Here is a 23,348-nt window from a genome sequence, read left to right as displayed (position 1 = left end):
GGAGTCATGTCAGGTCTCACTTACTTTTCCCTCTCTTTCTCCCCCTTTGCAGGATGATGAAGTGGTTCTGCAGTGCACCGCAACCATCCACAAAGAACAACAGAAACTATGCTTGGCAGCAGAAGGATTTGGCAACAGACTTTGTTTCTTGGAGTCCACTTCCAATTCCAAGGTGGGATGAAGTCTTTCAAGGCTATTCAAATATGCAAGTTTTACTAGTGGCATTGAAGTTATTTATGAGCTCTCTACTATTTTCTGTGGAACACATACTATATAAATGAAAGGGATATAAAAATGTTTTCAACTCCATTTTGCTGATTTTTAATTGAGTCTCTTCTGGGTACAAAGAACTAGGGATAAGATTGTTAGCAAGAACACGGAAAGTCCTTGCTCCATGATGTTTATATTCTAGTAGAAAAGCAAACAAGTAAATAAATGATGTAATTTGAAAACTGATAAGGGCTAGGAGGATTTAATGGATTATTAAGTCTGAACAGGAACCAATAGTCTTAGGCTCATTATATTTTTTATAAGATAGACTTTCAATTTTCTGTATTAACAAAAAGTCAAAACTCTAGATCCCAGTTCATGTTTAAAATAGGTAAACCTGGGTATAGATATAGTTCACACAGATATATCTGGATTTGACTTTCATTGGTAGAAAATGGGATATGGCTTTTTTTCCTCAAAGTGGTATCTCTTACATTGATCCTAAAGGGGAAAGGACAGAAAGATTGTCAGCAGTAAGTAGTCAGACATTGTAAATTATATATGTACTCTTGGAAATGAGCCCAGAAATATCTTAAGCTATGGAATTTTAAAATCAAAGGCAGAACTAACTTTTTGAGACTACCGCTCCTAGGATATTTATTTTTTTAGGCTGATCTTTGCCTAAAAGAGAATGGTTCATAATATCAGCATAGATTTTCTTGCAGAAATATAAACACTTAAATCTGTTGATATGTTTTGATTCGTTATTCCTGATTCCTAACTGTGGATATTTACTGTACATTGTATATATGAATGAATTTTCATCTGTGTCTCTATATTTCAGAAATTAGAAGTTAAGGTTTTACTTTTAGGAACTATTCACTTTGAGACAGACCCACCTTGTAATTATTAAAAATTCAGGGAGAAATGAGGAATGATCAAGAAGGCATAGTTTTTCATCTCTTTGAATCTCCACATAAAACCAGACAGAGCTATGAAGAGGGCAAAACTCACACCCACAGACGATACAGTATCCAAGACAAACTAAGTGGCAAGTTATTCCTACATATGGTGTCAGGAAATGTACAGGAGGAAGTGCAAGAGAGGCGACATGATTTCTATTGTCTCTGAAAGTCAGTGACAAATCCTTGCTGGAAACTGTGGTGGGCCAATGTGAAAACAGCAACCACTCCAGGCATGGTGGCTCACGCCTGTATTCCCAGCACTTTGGGATCCAAGGCAGACGGATCACTTGAGGTCAGGAGTTCAAGACCAGTCTGGCCAACATAGCGAAACCCTGTCTCTATTAAAAATACAAAAATCAGCTGGGTGTGGTGATGCACACCCGTAATCCCAGCTACTTGGGAGGCTGAGGCAGGAGAATCACTTGAACCCAGGAAGCGAAGATTGCGGTGAGCCAGGATCGCACCACTACACTCCAGCCTGGGTGATAGAGCAAGATTCTGTGGAAAAGAAAAGACAAAGAAAAAGAACTAAGAGGGAGCAAAGGAACCATGGCATAGTGAGGTGAGATGTTTCTGGAGTAACCTTGGCCCTATGGACTTTTATAACTAACCATGTAAAGCTCTCTTACAGGTCAAAGCCCTCCTCTGAGGAAAAATTGCAGGGGTGATAGAGGCAAAGGATAGAGAAGGATCAAACGAAAAACAAACAAAAAGATAGAGGAGGGAAATAGAACCCATAGATTTCATAAGATGCCATGTTTCAAGTAGTGGGGAGAACCACAGAACGAGCAGTTCTAGAGCTGTCAAGCTAAAAAAAGCTACACTCTCCCTTTCCCTAAGAGGACAAGAAAAAGCATTTCAATTTGTATCTGGACATTTGATGTGCTTGTGTTGCCTGTAGATATTATAATTTTATAATATATATAATTATGTATTAGTGGAGTAATCTAATTTATATAACTATAATTATACTTATATAATTTATATGGGTATATATTATATATAAAAAAGAGAATAAGAAGCAGAATAATATCTACAGGTAATAAAGGTCAACTAGTTAAATAAGCTTATAACTATTTAAAAATGGACTAAAAGAAATTAAAAAAATAAGATACACTGTGAAGGAGCAACATACATGCTTAGCTCAGAAATAAAATGAGTAGAGAACAGAGATTTGGAAAAGGGAGCTGAATTACAGCCAGAATTCCAAATTAAAGAAAAACTAATTTTAGACCTGGAGACTGCATGAGAAGGGACAGCAGAGCACGTAAACCCACAGCTTAACATCTGCAGAGACGTAGAAGATGGAAAAGCGAAAACCTTTGAAAATCCAAAGGAAATGATTTTGTGGAAGACAATTTTCCCACGAACCGGGGCTGCAGGGTGTTTGGGGGATGATTCACGCAATTACATTTATTGTGCACTTTATTTCTATTATTATTACATTGTAATATATAATAAAATAATTCTACAATTCACCATAATGTACTATCAGTGGGAGCCCTGAGCTTGTTTTCCTGTAACTAGATGGCCGTATCTGGGAGTGATGGGAGACAGTGACAGGTCGTCAGGCATTAGATTCTCATAAGAGGGTGTGCAACCTGGATCCCTCGCATGAGCAGTTCACAATAGGGTTTGCACTCCTGTGAGATCAGCAGCAGCATTAGATTCAGAGCTCAGGTGGTAACGCCAGTGATGGGGAGTGGCTGTACATACAGATGAAGCTTGCCAGCTGCTCACTTCTGGCTCTGTCGCCTGGTTCCTAAGGGGCCACTGGCACCGGTCCATGGCTAAGGGGTTGTGGACCCCTGACCAAAGAACACCAAATTTCAGTGGAGACTCTGGCACGAGGAATGGTGGTGAGCATTCAAGATGCACTTACCCAAGGAACTGAGATGGAACGATGGTTTTAGGGGAGAGAGTGTCTTGTGGAATGGCTCTGTCCTCTGACAAGGTTAAGTAAGTATGACTACCAAAAAATGGGAGACTGGGTACAGTTTATAAAAATTCAACTTTCTGATTGCTTTATAGGTGTAGTCTAAAAGTAAACAATATAACTTTCACTGGAGACAAATAATATATTAGCTATTTGCAATATTGCTCATAGAGAGAACTAAGAAATAGTAATCAAAAAGGGAAGGTCTTAAGGATATTATTTAAAAATATAAGTATTAGGGAGGCCCAAACTTCCTAAACAAAAGAGATATATAAAAATATATTTAAATATTATATATTGTATGAACATATTTATATTATAAATAATATAAACAAAACAAATAAATATATAAGTATTATAAAATATATATTATATATTTCTGTTATATATAATGCCTATATTGAATACATTTATATTATAAGTTAATATAGATTCATGTTTATTAAGAAATACATATTTATTTTATATTGTATATATTTATAATATAAATATTTATATTATATATTAATCTAGATATTACATATAATTATATATTTCTATTTAAATATAAAAATGCATACTTAATGTACATATTACATATGATATGTATATCCTATGTATATGTGTGTATGTACGTATCATATATATATTTATATATAATACAGCTGTGTGCCACATACCACTTATATGACAGCAGTCCCATAAGATTATAATGGAGCTGAAAAATTCCTATTGCCTAGTGATGTCTTGATAATTTCAATCTTGCGTAGGCCTACAATAATGTGAATTTGAGTCTTAGTTTTCAACAAAAAAGTTTAAAAAGTAAAAAAAAAAAAATTAAAAAAAGAGAAAAGAGGCTTCTAGAACAAAGATATGAATATTTTCGTACAGCTGTGTTTGTATTTTAAGCTAAGTGTTATTACAAAAATCAAAAAGTTAACAAAAGTAAAGTTTGTAAAGTAAAAAGTTACGATAAGCTAAGGTTAATTTATCATTGAACAAAGAAAATTTTAAAAATAAGTTTAGTGCAGCCTAAGTGCACAGCGTTTATAAAGTTTGCAGTAGGGTGATGTCCTAGGCCTTCACATTTACCCACCCCTCACTCACTGACTAACCAGAGTAGCTTCCAGTCCTGCAAGCTCCATTCATTGTTGGTGTCCTATGTAGGTGTACCGTTTCTTATCTTTTATATCACATTTTTTACTGTACTTTTTCTATTTTGAGATACGTTTATATAAACAGATACCACTGTGTTACGGTTGCCTCCAGTATTCAGTATAGTCATGTGCTGTACAGGTGTGTAACCTAAGAGCAATAGGCTAGACCATATAGACCTAGGTGTATAGGAGGCTGCACCATTTAGGTTTGTATTACATACACGCCATGATGTACACATAATGATAAGATCACCCGATGACACATTTCTAGAATGTGTCCCCATCATTAAGTGATGCATGTCTGTATATATATATCATTCATGGGTGATACACACACAGACATACACGCGCATGCACACACACACATACACACACCATATACATAAAATGTTTTAAAAGGAAAAATTTCATTTTAAATAAAAATGAAATTATATATTTATAGTATTTTTAAATTAAAATATGCATTTTAGCAGTCTAAGACAATTGAGGCCAAAGTGTATTGATTGTATTAACAATTATAAGTGAGTTTGACTTACCTATTAAAATAAGAACTTAAAATTATAACCATGACTACAAAGCCAAATCTAACAGTATGTATATAAAAACAAAGGCACTTAAAAAGGGAAAAATAAAAGGATAGTTAAGGATATACCAAGAAGTACAAATAAAAAGAAAGCAGGTGTCTTTATCTCATTATTTGACATGGCATAATTTAGACTAAAAAACTTTGAGACAAAGAAGGATTTTTTTTTTTTTAAATGCTAAAGGGTACATTTTTCAATGAAGACAAAGTAGTTTAATGACCCTAATAACAGATACAACTTTTACAAAGTAGAAACCTCAGAAGTTGCCAAGAGAAACATAGAAACGTACCAATAATAAGAGACGTAACACACTTCAACTTGAAAAAAAATAAGTATAATGCTTAGCATAATCAGTAAGGTTGACCTTATAGAGATATGTCAAAATCTGAACCTCAGAAATAGAATATACCTTTCTTTAAAGTTCACACACCATATTAAAAAATATTGACAGTATTTTAGGCCATGAAGAAAACCTCCAGTAAGTTCCAAAGAGTAGGAATAATACAACTATAACTATAAAGAAACTAGAAGTTAATTTTTTAAAAAGCAAAAACAAAATCAGCCCCCTAAAAAATAAAAACCACACAAAAGACCTATCTATCTGAAAAGTAAAATGTGCACTATTAATTAAATCCTGGGTCAAAGGCAAAATAAAATTGAAGAGTTTTTTTGAACATCATAATAATGAACATGTGATGTTTTAGAATGTGTGGGATATAGCTAAAGAAGTTATCAGAATAAAATCTATGGCATTAAATGCATATATTAGTGTTTTATTTTATTTCATTTTATTTTGAGATGGAGTCTCGCTCTGTCACCCAGGCTGGAGCGTGGTGCCATGAACTCCGCTAACTGAAACCTCCACCTCCCGCATTCAAGCAATTCTCCTTTCTCAGCCTCCCAAGTTGCTGAGATTACAGGCGCCCATCACCATGCCTGGCTACTTTTTGTATTTTTAGTAGAGACGGGGTTTTGCCATGTTGACCAGGCTGGTCTAGAACTCCTGACCTCAGGTGGTCTGCCTGCCTCGGCCTCCCAAAGTGCTGGGATTACAAGCATGAGCCACCACACCTGGCCTAAATGCATATATTATTAAAAATGAAAATTTAAAACAAATGAATTAAACAGCCAGATAAAAACTGGGAGAAGAACAACAAAGTAAGCAAAATAAAGCAACAAAATGGTATTAATAAAGATAGGAAAGAAAATGATGAGTTAATTTTGAAAATTGGTCCTTTGAAAAAAATCATCAACAAAGACAAACCATGAATTAATCTAACCAAGGAAAAAGGGAGTACAAATATTCGATTATTAGAGGTTACATATGAGTTGGAAGGGGATAATGATCAAAAAAGGAAATTAAGTCATGAGGGACCATTTGTCTAACTACATACAAGCGAACTTTAAAATCTTCATGAAATGAATAATTTCAAGAAAGTAAAGATTTGCTACATTAAGTTCAAACAGACCAATTATCATAAAATAAAAGTGTGGTAGAAGTATTCCCTGACAAGACATGCACCAAGGTCCGATACTCCCTACTTAACTGTGCTCCTTAAATTATTCCAAAGCATAATTAAAGAAGGAAAAGTTTCAAATTTATTTTGTCAAGTAAATGTAATTTAGATTTCAAAATTAAGAAAACATTTTTTGCAAAGGTAATTTATAGATCAATTTCAGTTTTTATTGATACAGACATTTTCTGAGAGAAAATATTTTAAATAAACCAATGTTGCATTAAAATCTTTATCATGACCAGTGAAGGTTATTCCAGGAATCCAAAAATAGCTGAATACTATAAATCAATTAATAGAATTCTTCATATTAGGAAAGAGAAGGAAAAAAATCCTTTGAACTTACTCATAGATGGGGAAAGGGCACTGAACAAAATTTAAATTCTATTCATGTTTAAAAATAATAAAATACCTCCTTAACATTATTTTATAAGTGCATGTGCACACACACACTTCAGTTCAAAATCAGCACTTTCTTTAAGGTAGTATACTAGCAGTTAAAGTCGGGTGTAGGTTAAAGAAGGATGCCCAGTATGCCCTCTGCAATACATGCCTGTGTTGGAGGTATGAGCCAACGTGATTAGACACTGACGATCAGACATGAAGAGGTAAAACTATTTCTAGATGTAGATGATTTGATTATATACTTAAAATTCCCAAAAATTAATCAGTGGAAAAGCTACTACAGGAGCGGATTGATGAGAGAAATCTGTAATGTAGCAGGTTATAAAATCAATGGCCACATAACCTGGCAACATAGCGAGACCCCGTGTCTCTACAAAACTAAACAATTAGGTGAGGTTCGGTCTCTAAAGACCAGACCCTGTCTCTACAAAAATTTAAAAATGAACTGGGTCTGGTGGCATGTGCCTGTGGTCCCTGCTACTCGGGAGGCTGAGGCAGGAGGATTGTTTGAGCCTGACAGTTCGAGGCTGCAGTGAGCTGAGATTGTACCACTGCATTGCAACCTGGGTGACAGAGTGAGACCCTGTCGCAAAATAAGTAATTAAATAAATAAACAGAAATAATAGTCTTAGGCCAACCATTCACCAGTATAAAGTCATTAAACTTTAACACTATGGGCCGGGCGTGATGGCTCAAGCCTGTAATCCCAGCACTTTGGGAGGCCGAGATGGGCGGATCACGAGGTCAGGAGATCGAGACCATCCTGGCGAACACGGTGAAACCCCGTCTCTACTAAAAAATACAAAAAACTAGCTGGGCGAGGTGGCGGGCGCCTGTAGTCCCAGCTACTCGGGAGGCTGAGGCAGGAGAATGGCGTGAACCCGGGAGGCGGAGCTTGCAGTGAGCTGAGATCCGGCCACTGCACTCCAGCCTGGGCGACAGAGCAAGACTCCGTCTGAAAAAACAAAAACAAAAACAAAAACACAAAAAACCCAAAAAAGAAACTTTAACAGTATGTTTATTTGCTATTTTTGATAATATTACTAATGTATTTTTTTTTATCATGTATACATGTGCTAATAAATTAGTTTCCTAAATGTGTGTTACATCAGTAAATTTTTCAGGATTGTAGATTTGAAGTGCTGTTTCTGTTTTTCTTTGTGGATTTTTTTTTTCTTTGAGTCAGGATCTGGCTCTTTTGCCCAGGCTAGAGTGAAGTAGCTTGATCTCAGCCCACTGCAGTGTCTGCCTCCTGGGCCCAAGCAGTCTTCCCACCTCAGCCTTCCAGGTATCTAGGACTACAGGCACACACTACCACGCCCAGCTAATTTTTTTTTGTAGAGATAGGGTTTCACTATGTTGCCCAGGCTGGTCTTAAAGTCCTGGGCTCAAGTGATCTTTCTGCCTCGGCCTCCCAAAGTGCTGAGATTACAGCTGTGAGCCACCGTACCTGGCTGGGAATTTTTTTAAAGCTCAAATTGGATAAGAAGGTTATAGGAATCTATTCACCTATCATATAGAAAAGAATATGTGCTCAGTCTCAGGAAATAGAAAATATATTACCTTATTTATATTGTTTTAATTAATGCTTTTTAAAAATCCGATTAACTCTGGGACAGAGTAGGATAGAATAAAACTATTTCTGAGTAGGAGATAAGTGAATATAATTTGTATTCCTGAGAGCTAGTGTTAAATTTTTGCAACCCAGTTTTCCTCTTGGGCAGACCTTTTTAAAAGGAAACACCCACAGTCTGTAGGAATTTGATTCTCCTGTGGATAGTATAGACTTAAGCACTGAACACGGTCTGAGCAGACTCACCTTGCTGCTTTCCAGCAATTGTAGTGGAAAATCATACTCCTGGACACAGAAGCTCTGTAGTGATAGCCACTGTCAGGACTTATTAGGGAACTGCATTTCGTTTCTCCTTTTCATTTATAATCACTTTTTAATCAGTAAAATATTTGATTAAGTGGAATAACTGCCAGTTAAGCTAATGTTCCTTTGATAATATTTGGGTCATTCTAGGGTTTTAAGTTGAATTAGATCAAGAAACAATTCATAAATGGTGTTCAATGGTTCCAGTCAGGCATATTTAATATATGAGCAGATTTTAAATAAATGTTATATGTTCTTTTCATAGAGCAGAATAACTTTAATCCACTGAAATTGATCAGACTAGTTTGAGTTTCCCCTTCAAGAACTGAGGATGTTGAAACAATGATCATGAGAAGAATGGGCTAAATAAAACTGCCTTTGCACTTTTCTGAAGGATTGCTATAGTATTTGGCTTGACAGTTTCACTGGGGACTAATTTATTTGGCTTTTCATGTTCATGACAGGGTGCAGTTTATAATAATAAGCAATGGTTAACACGAATCATTTTATAAGACTCTCTATACTGCTGAGTCTCACCTTGTTCAGATGATCTAAAACTCATGACAATAAGTACTTGAAAATAATTACATAACTAATTTTATACGAAATTAAATTCTGATGATTGTACCACTGTACTCCAGCCTCGGCAACAGAGTGCTGAGACCACTGTTTCAATCAATAAATCATTAAATCAGTTAATTAAATCCCAAATTCTACTGGATTATTAAGCAGTGATAGTTTTTAAGTGTTTAAGAATGATTACTATAGAAATTTAACATTGAGCAAAAAGTTTTGCAAAACCGGGAAAGATTTTAGCATCATTATATATGGTTGAATCTCAGGCAACACCAGGGGTTCAAAGGAGCACCGTCGTTTTATGCAGATGTGACAATTGAATCAATAGTCATGCAGTGCTGCCCCTACAAAAGGGACATTCATTAAAAAATAGTAAAAGCCATTCTTATTTAATTGTCTCACTGCTCCAAGCATAGTTTTCTGGTATTCATCATCATGGACTCTGGATAGAGGCAGGAAGATGATCTTTTTTTTTTTTTTTTTTTTTTTGAGACGGAGTCTCGCTCTGTCACCCAGGCTGGAGTGCAGTGGCCGGATCTCAGCTCACTGCAAGCTCCGCCTCCCGGGTTCACGCCATTCTCCTGCCTCAGCCTCCCGAGTAGCTGGGACTACAGGCGCCCGCCACCTCGCCCGGCTAGTTTTTTGTATTTTTTAGTAGAGACGGGGTTTCACCGTGTTCGCCAGGATGGTCTCGATCTCCTGACCTCGTGATCCGCCCATCTCGGCCTCCCAAAGTGCTGGGATTACAGGCTTGAGCCACCGCGCCCGGCCAAGATGATCTTTAAGATTTGTTTCATCCAATATTTCAATTATTCTGTATTTCTGAGACTGATGCACATTCACAGTCTGTATAAAACAGTATTGTTGATTTTTATCAGGTTTCCAAAAAGGAAACTGGGCCTTGTAGATACAACAATATCAAGAGCTTTTTCTGTTTCTTCCAATTTCTATGGCATCACTTTAATTAAAAGTATTTTTTCTCATAATGGAACATGATAGAGCAATATTTTATATTCGGTGACTTCTCATTATTCACCAGCATAAATAATGCATTAAGATATTAATGATGCATAATAGTTGTGATATTCCAGATGAACTGATCTTCTTATTCAAGTGAGAATTTTTGAATAATAAAAATGTCGGTATAAGATAAATGCTAGATGATGTAAGAAAGATTCACTTCATAAATAAATTTTATGAAACATCTTAAACAGCTGATACTTGTTTCTTGACGATTTCTCTAAAAATTAATTAGAATAATAAAACATAAGGAAATAAATATTAACATTATTGCTGTTTCTTCTCTCTATTCATTTTGACTTTCACAGCATTTTGTTTGTACAAACAAGAGGCAAAAGAAAGACCACTGTGGTTTGGAAAGAACATAAATTATCAATAACTATATTTATTTTTCAATATTCTTATGTTTCAGCTATATAATTAATATTTATTTCCCAATATTTTCATAGAAAAACAAAGTAGATGGTAAGTGTGGCAGAAAGGAAATATCCTAATATTTTGTGACTATCTTGTCTATGTAGAATAAGTGATTAGATACTTAAACAGAGTTCCGATAGAACAGAAGAGTTGAAAGAAAGTATTTAACAGTTTTTTGGCAGATTGTTGAATTGGACCTGAATGGAACTGCTTGTTAAATTGTGATTCATAAGTTTTGTGGAAATAATTCTTCTTAGGGTTTTTTTTTTTCCCTAGATGGAGTCTCACTCTGTTTCCCAGGCTGGAGTGTAGTGGCGTGATCTCGGCTCACTGCAACCTCTGCCTCCTGGGTTCAAGTGATTCTCCTGCCTCAGCCTCCCGAGTAGCTGGAATTACAGGCATGCACCACCACACCTGGCTGATTTTTGAATTTTTAGTAGATACGGGGTTTCACCATGTTGTCCAGACTGGTCTTGAACTCCTGACCTTAGGTGATCCGCCTGCCTCAGCCTCCAAAGTGCTGGGATTTCAGACATGAGTCACCACGCCTGGCCTCTTTTGGGTATTTTTAACATGCATTTATGCTGCTATCCAGTTAAGGAAGAGTGATGATACAAAGGGCAAAGATGACATAATTGAAATTCCCAAAATAGAAGGCATTTTATGGAATACTTGAATTATGTATCTCATTTTATGCTAAATTAAATTCCAATGAGTAATACAACATCAGTATCTTGCCTTATGATGCCTTATGCCTTATCATATGAACTAACGACTCATTCTGGAAATTTTAAAAGATTTTAAAGAATTCTCATTGTAGTCACAGATGAGCTCCTAATTTCTCATTATGTTTCTCAAAAGATGTAGAAAATGAAGCAACATGAAAACTTAGGAAAACACTGAAGTCTAAGAGAGCTCCACTAATTATAAGGCAGATGAAACTAGTTGGAAAAAACCTACCTGGAGTTCACCTCTTGTACACGGTTTCACCTCAAACACTGCAAAAACATTGGCAGATATTTTAATCCACCTAACCTGTCAGCCTCAGCCAAAAGGGGCTATGCTAACAAGCAAAATGCATAGCCAACTTTCGTTCCTTCCTTCTGCTCTCCTCCATCCCATCAGTTCAGACTCCGCTCAGATGATGCAGGCGTTGGTAGGCAGTAAGCTGATGATGACCCATTCTGTTCTGGAAGCCTTAGTTCTCACAAATACAGTGCTGAGGACTTATTACAAACAGGAACAGCACTGGTGGAAGTACAGAATAGGGATTGTGTTTTGATGGTGGTGTATCCATTGTAATAACAGAGAACAGAACTAAGGATAGGGAAAGGAGAAGCTGTTAATTTAGATGGTCAGAGGTGAATTAAGTGAATGCTTGTGAAAAACTGAAAACTACACTTGGAGTTTTGTATACTTACTTTCTGAATCTAGGAGTATGATTTAGCCATCACTGGAGTGAACACACTGCAGCAAATGAAGCTCTAACACAGAATTTGGCGCATTTTTTTTTCTATAAAGAGCCAGATGGGAAATATTTTAGTTTTGTGGGTCAGATTTCTATTCAGCTTGGACATTGCAGTGTGAAAGTGGCCGTAGACCACATGTAAACAGATGAATATGGCTGTGTTCCAAAAAACCTGTACTTATGGGCACTGAAAATTGAATTTCATATTTTCATGTGCCATAAAATATTTTTTTCTTGCAATTTTTTTTCAACTGTTAAAAAATGTACAAGCCATTCTTAACTCTTGGGCCGTGATTTGGTCCATGGCCATGGTGTGCCTAGCCCAGCTCTAACATATGGAAAGTATTATATTGCTAAGGGGTAAAGCTAGACAAATGAAACAGGAGCAACTGTGAAAGATATGATAGAGGCAACGTTTTCTGCCAGTATGTTAGATGCACTTGCCCTCCTAAAGCTGGGAAAGAGAATACTTATGTCTGGAGCTATTGGTGGAGTTTTATGAAAGTATAGGGATGGCATTTGAGTGGGTCTCCTTGACAGATGGTACTTAAGTTGATGAATGTTTTTGATGTTTGAAAGGATGAGAGAATAAATGGGTAAAATACAAATATAGCTCAATAGAGTGTGATATAGAAGGAAGCATTTCATAAGGAGAATGAGAACAAAAGCATAGAGAAGAAGCATTTGTTGGTGACTGGGAACTCTCAAATGTTCTGCTGAGGGGTAAGGTCAGGTTTCAAATGCCTTGTTACCAGCACAACTTTATTTTAAAGATGAAGGGAGCTTCTGAAAGCTTTCTAACAGTGGATTGCATTATTTCACGTGTTGCCACTTGCCAATTTTGCACATTTAGACATGCATAAGCATCCCTGGAGGTATAAATATCCAGTTGGATTTTAACGAAAGATGACATGCCTTTGGATATACTGTGTTCTCTCTCTTCCTGGAAGACCCTTGTGCTTTCTTCACCTGAAGGAAGTCTTTTCATCCTTTAGATATCTGTCGAATGCTTTTTCCTTTGTGAAGTCTTCCTGCATTTACAATGCATCCTCCTCCTTTATGACAAAGTAATTCAATGTTTTCTTTCTTGCATCCTTGCTTGCCTGTCTACCTGGTTGCTTTCTATTTCTTTCTCTTTCTCTCTGTCTCACTCACCTGATCGCTCTTTGTCTTTTTCTTCCTCCCTCCCACGCTCCTCTCTTTCAAGGAAAATAAATTCCCCCTTTGACTGTGCAACTTGCTGCTAACTCATGTGTCCCTTTACATTTACTTTGGCCTTTCTCAAATTATGAAAGCACCTGCAGGCAGAGACAGCCTCTCAGTTATCTTGTATCTCGGGTACGTAACACAGTTTTGAAGGAAGTAGAGCCTCAGTAAATGTGCATTGATTTTTGACTGGTTTTTCTTATTTAGATTCATAATATTGATGTATCTATTTTGACAGTTCATCAGTTCATTTGACTTTTTATATCCTACTGTACTCTTCAAAGAATACACAGCCATTGTCTTCCTGTTTTAAGGAATTTAATGTTTTCAAGGTTGCTGGAGTAAATATTCATATTTGTTACCACAATAATGCTTAATCCTATATAGATTGATAATGGTCTTAGTATAGTACGTTTGTAGTAATATTTAACTTACTACTTTGTATCAATTTGTTTTTTTCCATAAGTTATTGGGGTACAGGTGGTATTTGGTTACATGATTAAGTTCTTTAGTGGTGATTTGTGAGATTTTGGTGCACCCATCACCGAGCAGTATACACTACACCGTATTTGTTGTCTTTTATCCCTTGCCCTCCTTCCACTCTTCCTCCCAAGTCCCCAAAGTCATATCATTCTTATGCCTTTGCATCCTCATAGCTTAACTCCCACGTATCAGTGAGAATATATGATGTTTGGTTTTCCATTTCTGAGTTACTTCACTTAGAATAATAGTTTCCAGTCTCATCCAGGTCACTGCAAATGCTGTTGATTCATTCCTTTATATGGCTGCATAGTATTCCACCATATATATATATTTTCATGTATATATATAAAATACATATTTCCATTATATATATTATATATATTTCCATGTATATATAATATATATATTTCCATGTATATATATGTGTGTATATATATTTCCATACACACACACACACACAAACACCCAGTTTCTTTATCCACTTGTTGATGATGGGCATTTTTTTATTTTTTATTTTTTTTGCAGCCATTGTAAAAGGGGCTGAGTTATTGATTTGATTCTCTGCTTGGTTGCTGTCGGTGTACAGAAGAGCTGCTGATCTGTGTACATTAGCTTGTATCCAGAAACTTTGCTGAATTCTTTTTATCAGTTCTAGGAGCTTTCTGGAGGAGTCCTTAGGGTTTTCAAGGTAAACGATCATGTCATCCACAAACAGTGACAGTTTGACTTCCTCTTTACTGATTTGGATGCCCTTTATTTCTTTCTCTTGTCCGATTGCTCTGGCTAGGACTTCCAGCACTAGGTTGAAGGGGAATGGTGAAAGTGGGCATCCCTGTCTTGTTCCAGTTCTCAGAGGGAATGCTTTTGACTTTTCCCCAGTCGGTATTATGTTGGCTGTGGGTTTGTCATAAATGACTTTTATTACATGGAGGTATGTCCCTTGTACGCTGATTTTGCTGAGTTTTAATCATAAAGTGATGGTAGATTTTGTTGAATGCTTTTTCTGCATCTATTGAGATGATCATGTGATTTTTGTTTTTCATTCTGTTTATGTGGTATATCACATTTATTGACTGACTTATATTAAACCATCCCTGCACTCCTGGTGTGAAACCCACCTTATCATGGTGGATTATCTTTTTGATATGTTGTTGGATTCGGTTAGCTAGTATTTTGTTAGGGATTTTAGCATCTATGTTCATCAGGGATATTGGTCTGTAGTTTTCTTTTTTGGTTATGTCCTTTCCTGGTTTTGGTATTAGGGTGATGCTGGCTTCACAGAATGCATCAGGGAGGGTTCCTTCTTTCTCTATCTTATAGATAGTGTCAAAAGGATTGGTACCAATTCTTTGAATGTCTGGTCAAATTCTGCAGTGAATCTGTCTGGTTCTGGACTTTTTTGTTGTTGGTGGTGGTAATTTTTTAATTACCATTTTAATGTCACTGCTTGTTATTGGTCTGTTCAGGGTATCTAATTCTTCCTGATTTAAACTAGGAGGGTTGTATTTTTCCAGGAATTCATCTGTCTCTTCTAGGTTTTCTAGTTTATGTGTGTAAAGATGTTCATAGTAGCCTTGAATGATCTTTTGTATTTCGGTGGTGTCAGTTGTAATATCTCTCGTTTTGTTTCTTAATGAGGTTATTCGGATTTTCTGTCTTCTTCATTGATCTTGCTAATGGTCTATCAATTTTATTTATCTTTTCAAAGAACCAGCTTTTTGTTTTATCTTTTGTATTTCTTTTGTTTCAATTTCATTTAGTTCTGCTCTTATCTTGGTTATTCCTTTCTTCTGCTGGGTTTGGGTTTGGTATGTTCTTGTTTATCTACTTCCTTGAGGTGTGTCCTTAGAGTGTCAGTTTGTACTTTTTCAGTATTTTTGATGTAGGCATTTAGGGCTATGAACTTCCCTCTTAGCACCACCTTTGCTGTATCTCAGAGGTTTTGATAGGCTGTGTCGTTATTGTTGTTTGGTTCAAATAATTTTTTGATTTCCATCTTGGTTTTGTTTTTGACCCAATGCTCATTCAGGAGCAGGTTATTTAATTTCCATGTATTTGCATGGTTTTGAAGGTTCCTTTTGTAGTTGATTTCCATTTTTATGTCACTGTGATCTGAGGGATTGCTTGATATAATTACAGTTTTCTTAAATTTGTTGAGCCTTGTTTTATGCCCTATTATATGGTCTATCTTGGAGAAAGTTCCATGAGCTTTTAATAGAATGTATTTTCTGCAGTTGTTGGATGAAATGTTCTGTATATATCTGTAAAGTCCATTCGTCCCAAGGTGTAGTTTAATTCCATTCTTTGTTGACTTTCTGTCTTGATGACCTGTCTGGTGCTGTCAGTGGAGTATTGAAGTCCCCCCCTATTATTGTGTTGCTGTCTGTCTCATTTCTTAGGTCTATTAGTAATTGTTTTATAAATTTGGGAGCTCCAGTGTTAGGTGCATATTTGCTTAGGATTGTGATATTTTCCTGTTGCACAAGGCCTTTTACTATTATTTACCATTTACTCTTGGTCTCTTTTCACTGTTGTTGCTTTAAAATTTGTTTTGTCTGATAAAAGAATAGCTACCCGTACTTGTTTTTGGTGTACTTTTGCATGAAATGCCTTTTTCCACCCCTTTACTTTAAGTTTATGTGAGTCCTTATGTGTTAGGTGAATTTCCTTGAGGCAGCAGATGGCTGGTGAGTTCTTATCCATTCTGTAGTTCTGTATCTTTTAAGTGGAGCATTTAGGCCATTTACATTCAGTGTTAGTATTGAAATGGGAGGTACCATTGCATTCATCCTGCCCTTTGTTGCCTGTGCACTTTGTTTTTTTGTGTGTTTTTGATTTTTAACTTGTTTTTTTTTTTTTTTGTTTTTTTTTTTTTTGAGACGGAGTCTTGCTCTGTCACCCAGGCTGGAGTGCAGTCGCAGGATCTCAGCTCACTGCAAGCTCCAAGCTCCACCTCCCGGGTTTACGCCATTCTCCTGCCTCAGCCTCCTGAGTAGCTGGGACTACAGGCGCCCACCACCACGCCCAGCTAATTTTTTGTATTTTTAGTGGAGACGGGGTTTCACAGTGTTAGCCAGATGGTCTTGATCTCCTGACCTCGTGATCCACCTGCCTCGGCCTCCCAAAGTGCTAGGATTACAGGTGTGAGCCACCGCTCCCAGCCGTATTTTTGTTTTATAGGTCCTCTGTGATTTATGCTTTAAAGAGGTTCTGTTTTGATGTGTTTCCAGGATTTGTTTCAAGATTCTGAGCTCCTTTTAGCAGTTCTTGCAGCGGTGGCTCGGTGATGGCGAATTCTGTGAGCATTTGTTTGTGTGAAAAAGACTGTATCTTTCCTTCATATATGATGCTTAGTTTTGCTGGATACAAAATTCTTGGCTGTTTGAAGAGGCTGAAGATAGGGCCCTAATCAGTTCTAGCTTGTAGGGTTTCTTCTGAGAAATCTGCTGTTAATCTAATAGGTTTTCCTTTATAGGCTACCTGGTGCTTCTGTCTCACAGCTCTTAAGATTATTTCCTTTGTCTTAACTTTGGATAACCTGAAGATAATGTGCTTAGGTGAAGATCTTTTTGTGATGAATTTCCCAGGTGAACTTTGTGCTTCTTGTGTTTGGATGTCTAGGTCTTTAGCAAGGCTGGGGAAGTTTTCCTCAATTATTCCCCCAAATATGTTTTCCAAGCTTTTAGAATTCTCTTCTTCCTCAGGAACACCGATTTTTCTTAGGTTTGGTCGTTTAACATAATCCCAGACTTCTTGGAGGCTTTGTTCATATTTTCTTATTCTTTTTTCTTTGTCTTTGTTGGATTGGGTTAATTCGAAGACCTTGTCTTCAAGGTCTGAATTTCTTTCTTCTACTTGTTCAAATCTATTGCTGAGACTTTCCAGAGCATTTTGCATTTCTAAAAGTGCATCCAAAGTTTTCTGAATTTTTGATTGTTTTTTCTTTATCTAATTCCTTGAGTATTTCTCCCTTCACTTCTTGTGTCGTTTTTTGTATTTCCCTGCATTGGGCTTTGCCTTTCTCTGGTCCCTTCTTGAATAGCTTAATAACTAACCTTCTGAATTCTTTGTCAGGTAAATCAGGGATTTCTTCTTGGTTTGGATCTTTTGCTGGTGAGCTAGTGTGATTTTTGTGGGCTGTTGAAGAGTCTTGTTTTGTCATATTCCCACGGTTGGTTTTCTGGCTCCTTCTCATTTGGATAGGCTCTGTCAGCGGGAAGGTCTAGGGCTGAAGGCTATTGTTCAGATTCTTTTGTTCCCTGTGATGCTCCCTTGATGTAGTACTCTCCCCCTTTTCTTATGGATGTGGCTTCCTGTGAACTGAATTGCAGTGATTGTTGTCTGTCTTCTGGGTCTAGCCCACCCGGTGAGTATACCCAGATCCAGGCTGGTACTGAGGGTTATTTGCACAGAGTCCTGTGATGTGAACCTTCTGTGAGTCTCTTCAGCTGTGCATACCAGCGCCTGTTCTGGTGCAGGTGGTGGAGGGTGCAGTGGACTCCATGAAGGTTCTTAGCTTTGGTGGCTCAATGCTCTACTTTTGTGCTGGTTGACCTCCTGCCAGGAAATGGCACTTTCCAGAGAGCATCAGGTGTGGTAGTATTGGGAGGAACCGGCAGTGGGCATGGCCCTAGAGCTCCCAAGATTAGATGTCTTTTGTCTTCTGCTACCAGGGTGGATAGGGAAGGACCATCAGGTGGGGCAGGGCTAGGCATGTTTGAGCTCAGACTGTCCTTGGGTGGGTCCTGCTGTAGCTGCTCTTGGGGGTGAGGGTGAGATTCCCAGGTCACTGGAGTTGTGTACCTAGGAGGATTATGGCTGCCTCTGCTGAGTCATGCAGGTTGTCAGGGAAGTGGGGGAAAGTCAGCAGTCACAGGCCTCACACAACTCCCAGGCAAACTGAAGGGCCAGTCGCACTCCCCACGCCAACAACAGCCCTTAGTCTGTTTCCAGGCAGAGGGTGTGATGGGTTTGAACACTTACTCCAGGGTACCTGCCTCCCAGCTGTAAAATAAAAGGGATTGGTTCTTCCCCTGCCTGTGGAGTCCGGACACTAGATTTGCATCCTCCCAGGAGTTCTGGCCGGGAGGCCTCTCACCCCATTTAAATTGTTACACAGTTCAGCTAGAGATTTCCTTCTGCCTGTGGAATTTTACCCCATGCTCCTCTCCCATTGGATCGCTGTGGTGCCAGGCAGGAATGGCATGCTTGGGGACCCAGAGAGCTCCCAGGGCCTTTCTGCTGCTTCCTTTATCCCCTGTATGTTGCTCAGCTCTCCAGATTGACTCAGCTCCAGGTGAAGTCGGAAACTTCTCCTGCAAACAGACCTTCAGCTTCTCCAGTCAGGGTGTATGTTTGGGAGAGGAAGGTCGCCCTTTCCCACTTCCACGGTTGGGGCACTCACAGTTTTAGGGAGGTCTCCCGAGTCCTTGAGGAGCAGTCTGCTTCCTTCAGAGGGTCTGTGGATCTTCTCGGGATTGCTGGTTTGTTCTTGCAGCCGATCTGGGTCTAAAATTCACAATGCAAGCCCCTGCATGCTGCTGTGTCCCGAGCTGCAATCTAGTCCTGCCTCCCATCCGCCATGATGATCCTCTACTACTTTGTATTAGTCCTTTCTCATGCTGCTAATAAAGACCTGAGACTGGGTAATTTATAAAGGAAAGAGGTTTAATTGACTCACAGTTCCACAGGGCTAGGGAGGCCTCAGGAAACTTACCATCATAGCAGAAGGGGACGCAAACACGTCCTTCTTCACATGATGGCAGCAAGGAGAAGTGCTGCGCAAAGAGGGAAAAGGACCTTAAAAAATCATCATATCTCGTGAGAACTCACTCAGGATCACAAGAACAGCAGCATGGGGGTAACCACCCCCATGATTCAATTACCTCTCACTGGGTCCCTCCCACGGCATGTGAGAATTATGGGAACTACAGTTTAAGATGAGATTTGTGGGAAATAGCCAAACCATATCATACTTTATATAAAGGATATATTTTTGTTAGCATGGTTATACATAATTTAAAAATTCAGATACTTTACAGAAAAATTAAAATATATAAATCATTAATGATAAATTTGGTATAGAAGGAAATGCGAAGATTTTTTTTTGTCACCATAACTTTCTAACACTTTGGCATAAAACTATTTTAGTTGCACATGCTTTTTACAGTAAGTAACACAGAACTTAAAAATATATTTCAATGCAAATGGTGGTCACTTTGGAAAACAATTTGGCAGTTCCCTATAAAATTAAACATTAGTTTACGATACAACATAGTGGTCTACTCGTGATTATTTACCCAAGAGTTATTTATCCCTGTTTCTACCCAGAGTCTTGTACTCGCATATTTGTTTTACTCACAATAGCCTAAAACTGGAAATAACCAAAAGTTCCATCAAATGATAAAGCGATACTATGTGGTAACAAAAAGAATGAACTATTAATCTGTGCAACAACATGGATGCAACTCAAAATCTTTAAGGAAAGTGACAGACGCAGGGCACTAAAGACTGTATACCAAATGGTTCCATTTATATGAAATGGTAGAAAGGCAAAGCTAGAGTGACTAAAAGCAGATGAGTGTTTGGCAAGGGCTGGGGGAAGTAGGTGGGAATTTACTGCAGACATGCAAATGTTTTTATTCCATAAAATAGATGGAAATGTCCTATTTTGTGATTGTGGTGATGATTAGATGATTGTAGAAAAGTGTTAAAGCTCATCAACTTGTATACTTATAAGTGGTAAAAATTTCATTGCATGTAAATTATACCTCAATAAAGTTGATTTTTTTTTAGTCTCCAAAAGCACAAACTGCAAAGCAAAATAAAGATATATTTGACTAAATTAAAATTAAAGACTTCTGAATATCAACAAATACCATAATATGTAAAGCAAACAAATAAAACAGAGTACCATAAAAACAGTACTACCACCACCAACAAAAATACAAACCTCAGATTGGAAGAAGATATTTTCAACATGTAAATGTAAGTGCATAAAATTTTACTATCGAAAGTTATAAAGATTTCCTACCAATCAGTAAGAAAGAATATCCAAGTAGGAAAATGTTCAGTATGTTTGAAGAAATGTTTCACAGAAAAGAGAACTCGGATGGCTTCCAAATATTTTAAAAGATGTTCAAGATTATTAGTTATAAGGAATGCACAGATTAAAGCCGCATTCAAATTCTCATGCATGAAATTGGCAAAAGCTTTAGAGTTTGACAATGGAAAATGGTGACAAAGATGTGAACCAATAAAAATTCTCATATATTTCTGTTAGAAGTGTAAATTGATACTGCCTCTTTAAAAAGCAATGTGATCATACCTACTAATGTTTAAGATGGTCATAATTGGGACCCAATAAATGCAATCCAAGAAATTGAACGGAATTTCAAGTTGACCTAGGCCAACTCTTGCACTTGGGCTCATGAAAACATGCACATATTCATGTCAATGTTATTTTTGTAATGGCGAAAACAAGCAAAAGATCACTATACATCTATTAGAAGAGTGAAAATCCAAAACTCAGACAACAACCAATGCTGGTGGGGACGTGGAGCAACAGGAACTCTCATTCATTCTTGATGGGAATGCAAATGGAACAGCCACTTTGGAGGACAGTTTGGCAGTTATTTTCATAGCTAAACATACTTTTACTGTACAGTCCAGCAATCACAGTCCTTGGTATTTACCCCAATGAGTAAAAGCTTGTGTCCCCACAAAAACCTGCACATAGATATTTATAGCACCTTCGTTTATAAAAATTGCCAAAATGTGAAAGCAGCCAAGATGGCCATCAGTAGGTGAACAAATAAATAAATTGGTGCATCCAGACAATGGGATATTATTCAGTGATAAAAAGAAATCAGCTGTCAATCCATGAAAAGACACGGAGGAACCTTAAATGCATGTTACTGAGTGAAAGAAGCCAATCTGAAAAAGGATACATAATATGACATTCTGGAAAAGACAAATCTATGGAGATAGTAAAGAGATCAGAGGTTGCCAGGGATAAGGGGCAGGGAGGGATGAACAGGGTATGCTTAGTGCAGTGAAACTATTTTGTAAGATACTACAGTGGTGGTTACATGTCATTATAAATTTCTCAAAACCCATCAGATCTCCAACACAAAGAGTTAACCCCAGTGTAAACTATAGGCTTTGGGTGATAGTGATACCTGAATGTAGGTTCGACATCAGTTGGAACAGAGGCATCACTTTGATGAAGGATGTTGATAGTGGGCGAGGCTGTGCATGTGTAGGGGGCAGAGGTATATGGGAACTCTCTGTGCTTTCCTACTTTTGTTGTGAACATAAAATTGCTTTAAAAAAATGAATTCTACTTGAGTCACAGAACAGCCTACCAAACGACAAGAGATCCCTAAATGTTCAGCAGTAGAGAAATTGATAAAGTATAGTGGATTCATTGCTATATCATTCAAGCAATGACTCCACTATATACAGTTATACTGTATACACAGTGAAACTATAAACACACATATCAACAAGAATCAATTACAGCAATGTAAAATTGTGCAAAAATGAAATTGCAATTGGATATAGGCAAATTGCAGATGAACAGTATAATCCCATTTATATCATGTTGCAAATTAAAATTTGCAAAATGGGTACAAAATATTAGAATATGTAAATGTGTATACAGGAAAATCCTAAGAAAGTACACATTAATGATAAACACTAAATTCAGTAGCAGCTCCTACTTCAGAACAGGCAGAATGAAATCAGGCCTGGGTACCTACTTAGCTTTGACTGTGTATGTGTAGAATATCGGTATTTATTTCAGAATGTTTATATATTTTGTATTAATGAAGTACTCTGTTAGAAAATAGCCATGGAAAATGATGCTTGATTTGCAGCCAGAATATTTTAAACATAAGCAGCAAATGTTCAAGAAATTAATCTGGGAAGTTCTTGATGCTGTGAATAATAATTTTTTGTCTTGTAAGATTTACATTTTCAAGGTTACATGTTAAAATTCTGCAGAAGAAATTGCTTTCCTAGATGTTACTGTAACCCAAGGTTTGTGTTGGGGGAAGATAGTTAAGCTGGTGAATAGGAATGTTGGAGAAGAGAAGAGCTGAGAATATTTGCACAAGATAACTGTACTGCAACTGTGGATATGACTGGGCTGCAGTTTGCATTTATTGTCTGGCTACTACTTACTAAAGTCTTTTAGTTATAAGCCTCCATTTGCATAAAGCTTATGCTCAAAGTCACGGTTCCAGAGTTCTGATAAAAAAAAAAAGGCAGTCTTTTTTTTTCTCTTCTCATCTCAGACACCACTCAATACAATAATTCTGATACCAGATATGTGGGGGCTTATCTCCACACACCAGGCAATTCTGCAGCAATACTAACTGAGTGTTCTGTAATTTAACTTAACTTTGACATCATCATCTACCTGGAGATAACATCAGATTCCACAAGTTGATGCCTTGGCCGCACAAGACTGCCCTCTACTTCAATTTAATTTTTCTTTTTTGGTTGAGGGATGGAGTCTCACTCTGTTGCCCAGGTTGGAGTGCAGTG

The 23,348-nt window shown here is 37.4% G+C and overlaps 1 protein-coding gene across 21 annotated transcripts in view; it reads left to right on the top strand.

Annotated features, from left to right (window-relative positions):
• LOC105474624 (ryanodine receptor 2) overlaps window positions 1–23,348 on the top strand; it is a 786,480-nt gene that overhangs the window by 222,886 nt on the left and 540,246 nt on the right. For all 21 annotated transcript variants that reach the window (XM_071073921.1, XM_071073859.1, XM_071073912.1 and 18 more), the window contains exon 2: window positions 53–172. In XM_071073921.1, the coding sequence (XP_070930022.1) occupies window positions 53–172 (120 nt within the window). The remainder of the gene's footprint in view (window positions 1–52; window positions 173–23,348) is intronic.

Source organism: Macaca nemestrina, chromosome 1 (assembly GCF_043159975.1).
Source record: "Macaca nemestrina isolate mMacNem1 chromosome 1, mMacNem.hap1, whole genome shotgun sequence".
Lineage (NCBI taxonomy): Eukaryota > Metazoa > Chordata > Mammalia > Primates > Cercopithecidae > Macaca > Macaca nemestrina.
Note: the sequence above shows the minus strand (reverse complement) of the source record. Positions and strands in the feature narration are given on the sequence as shown.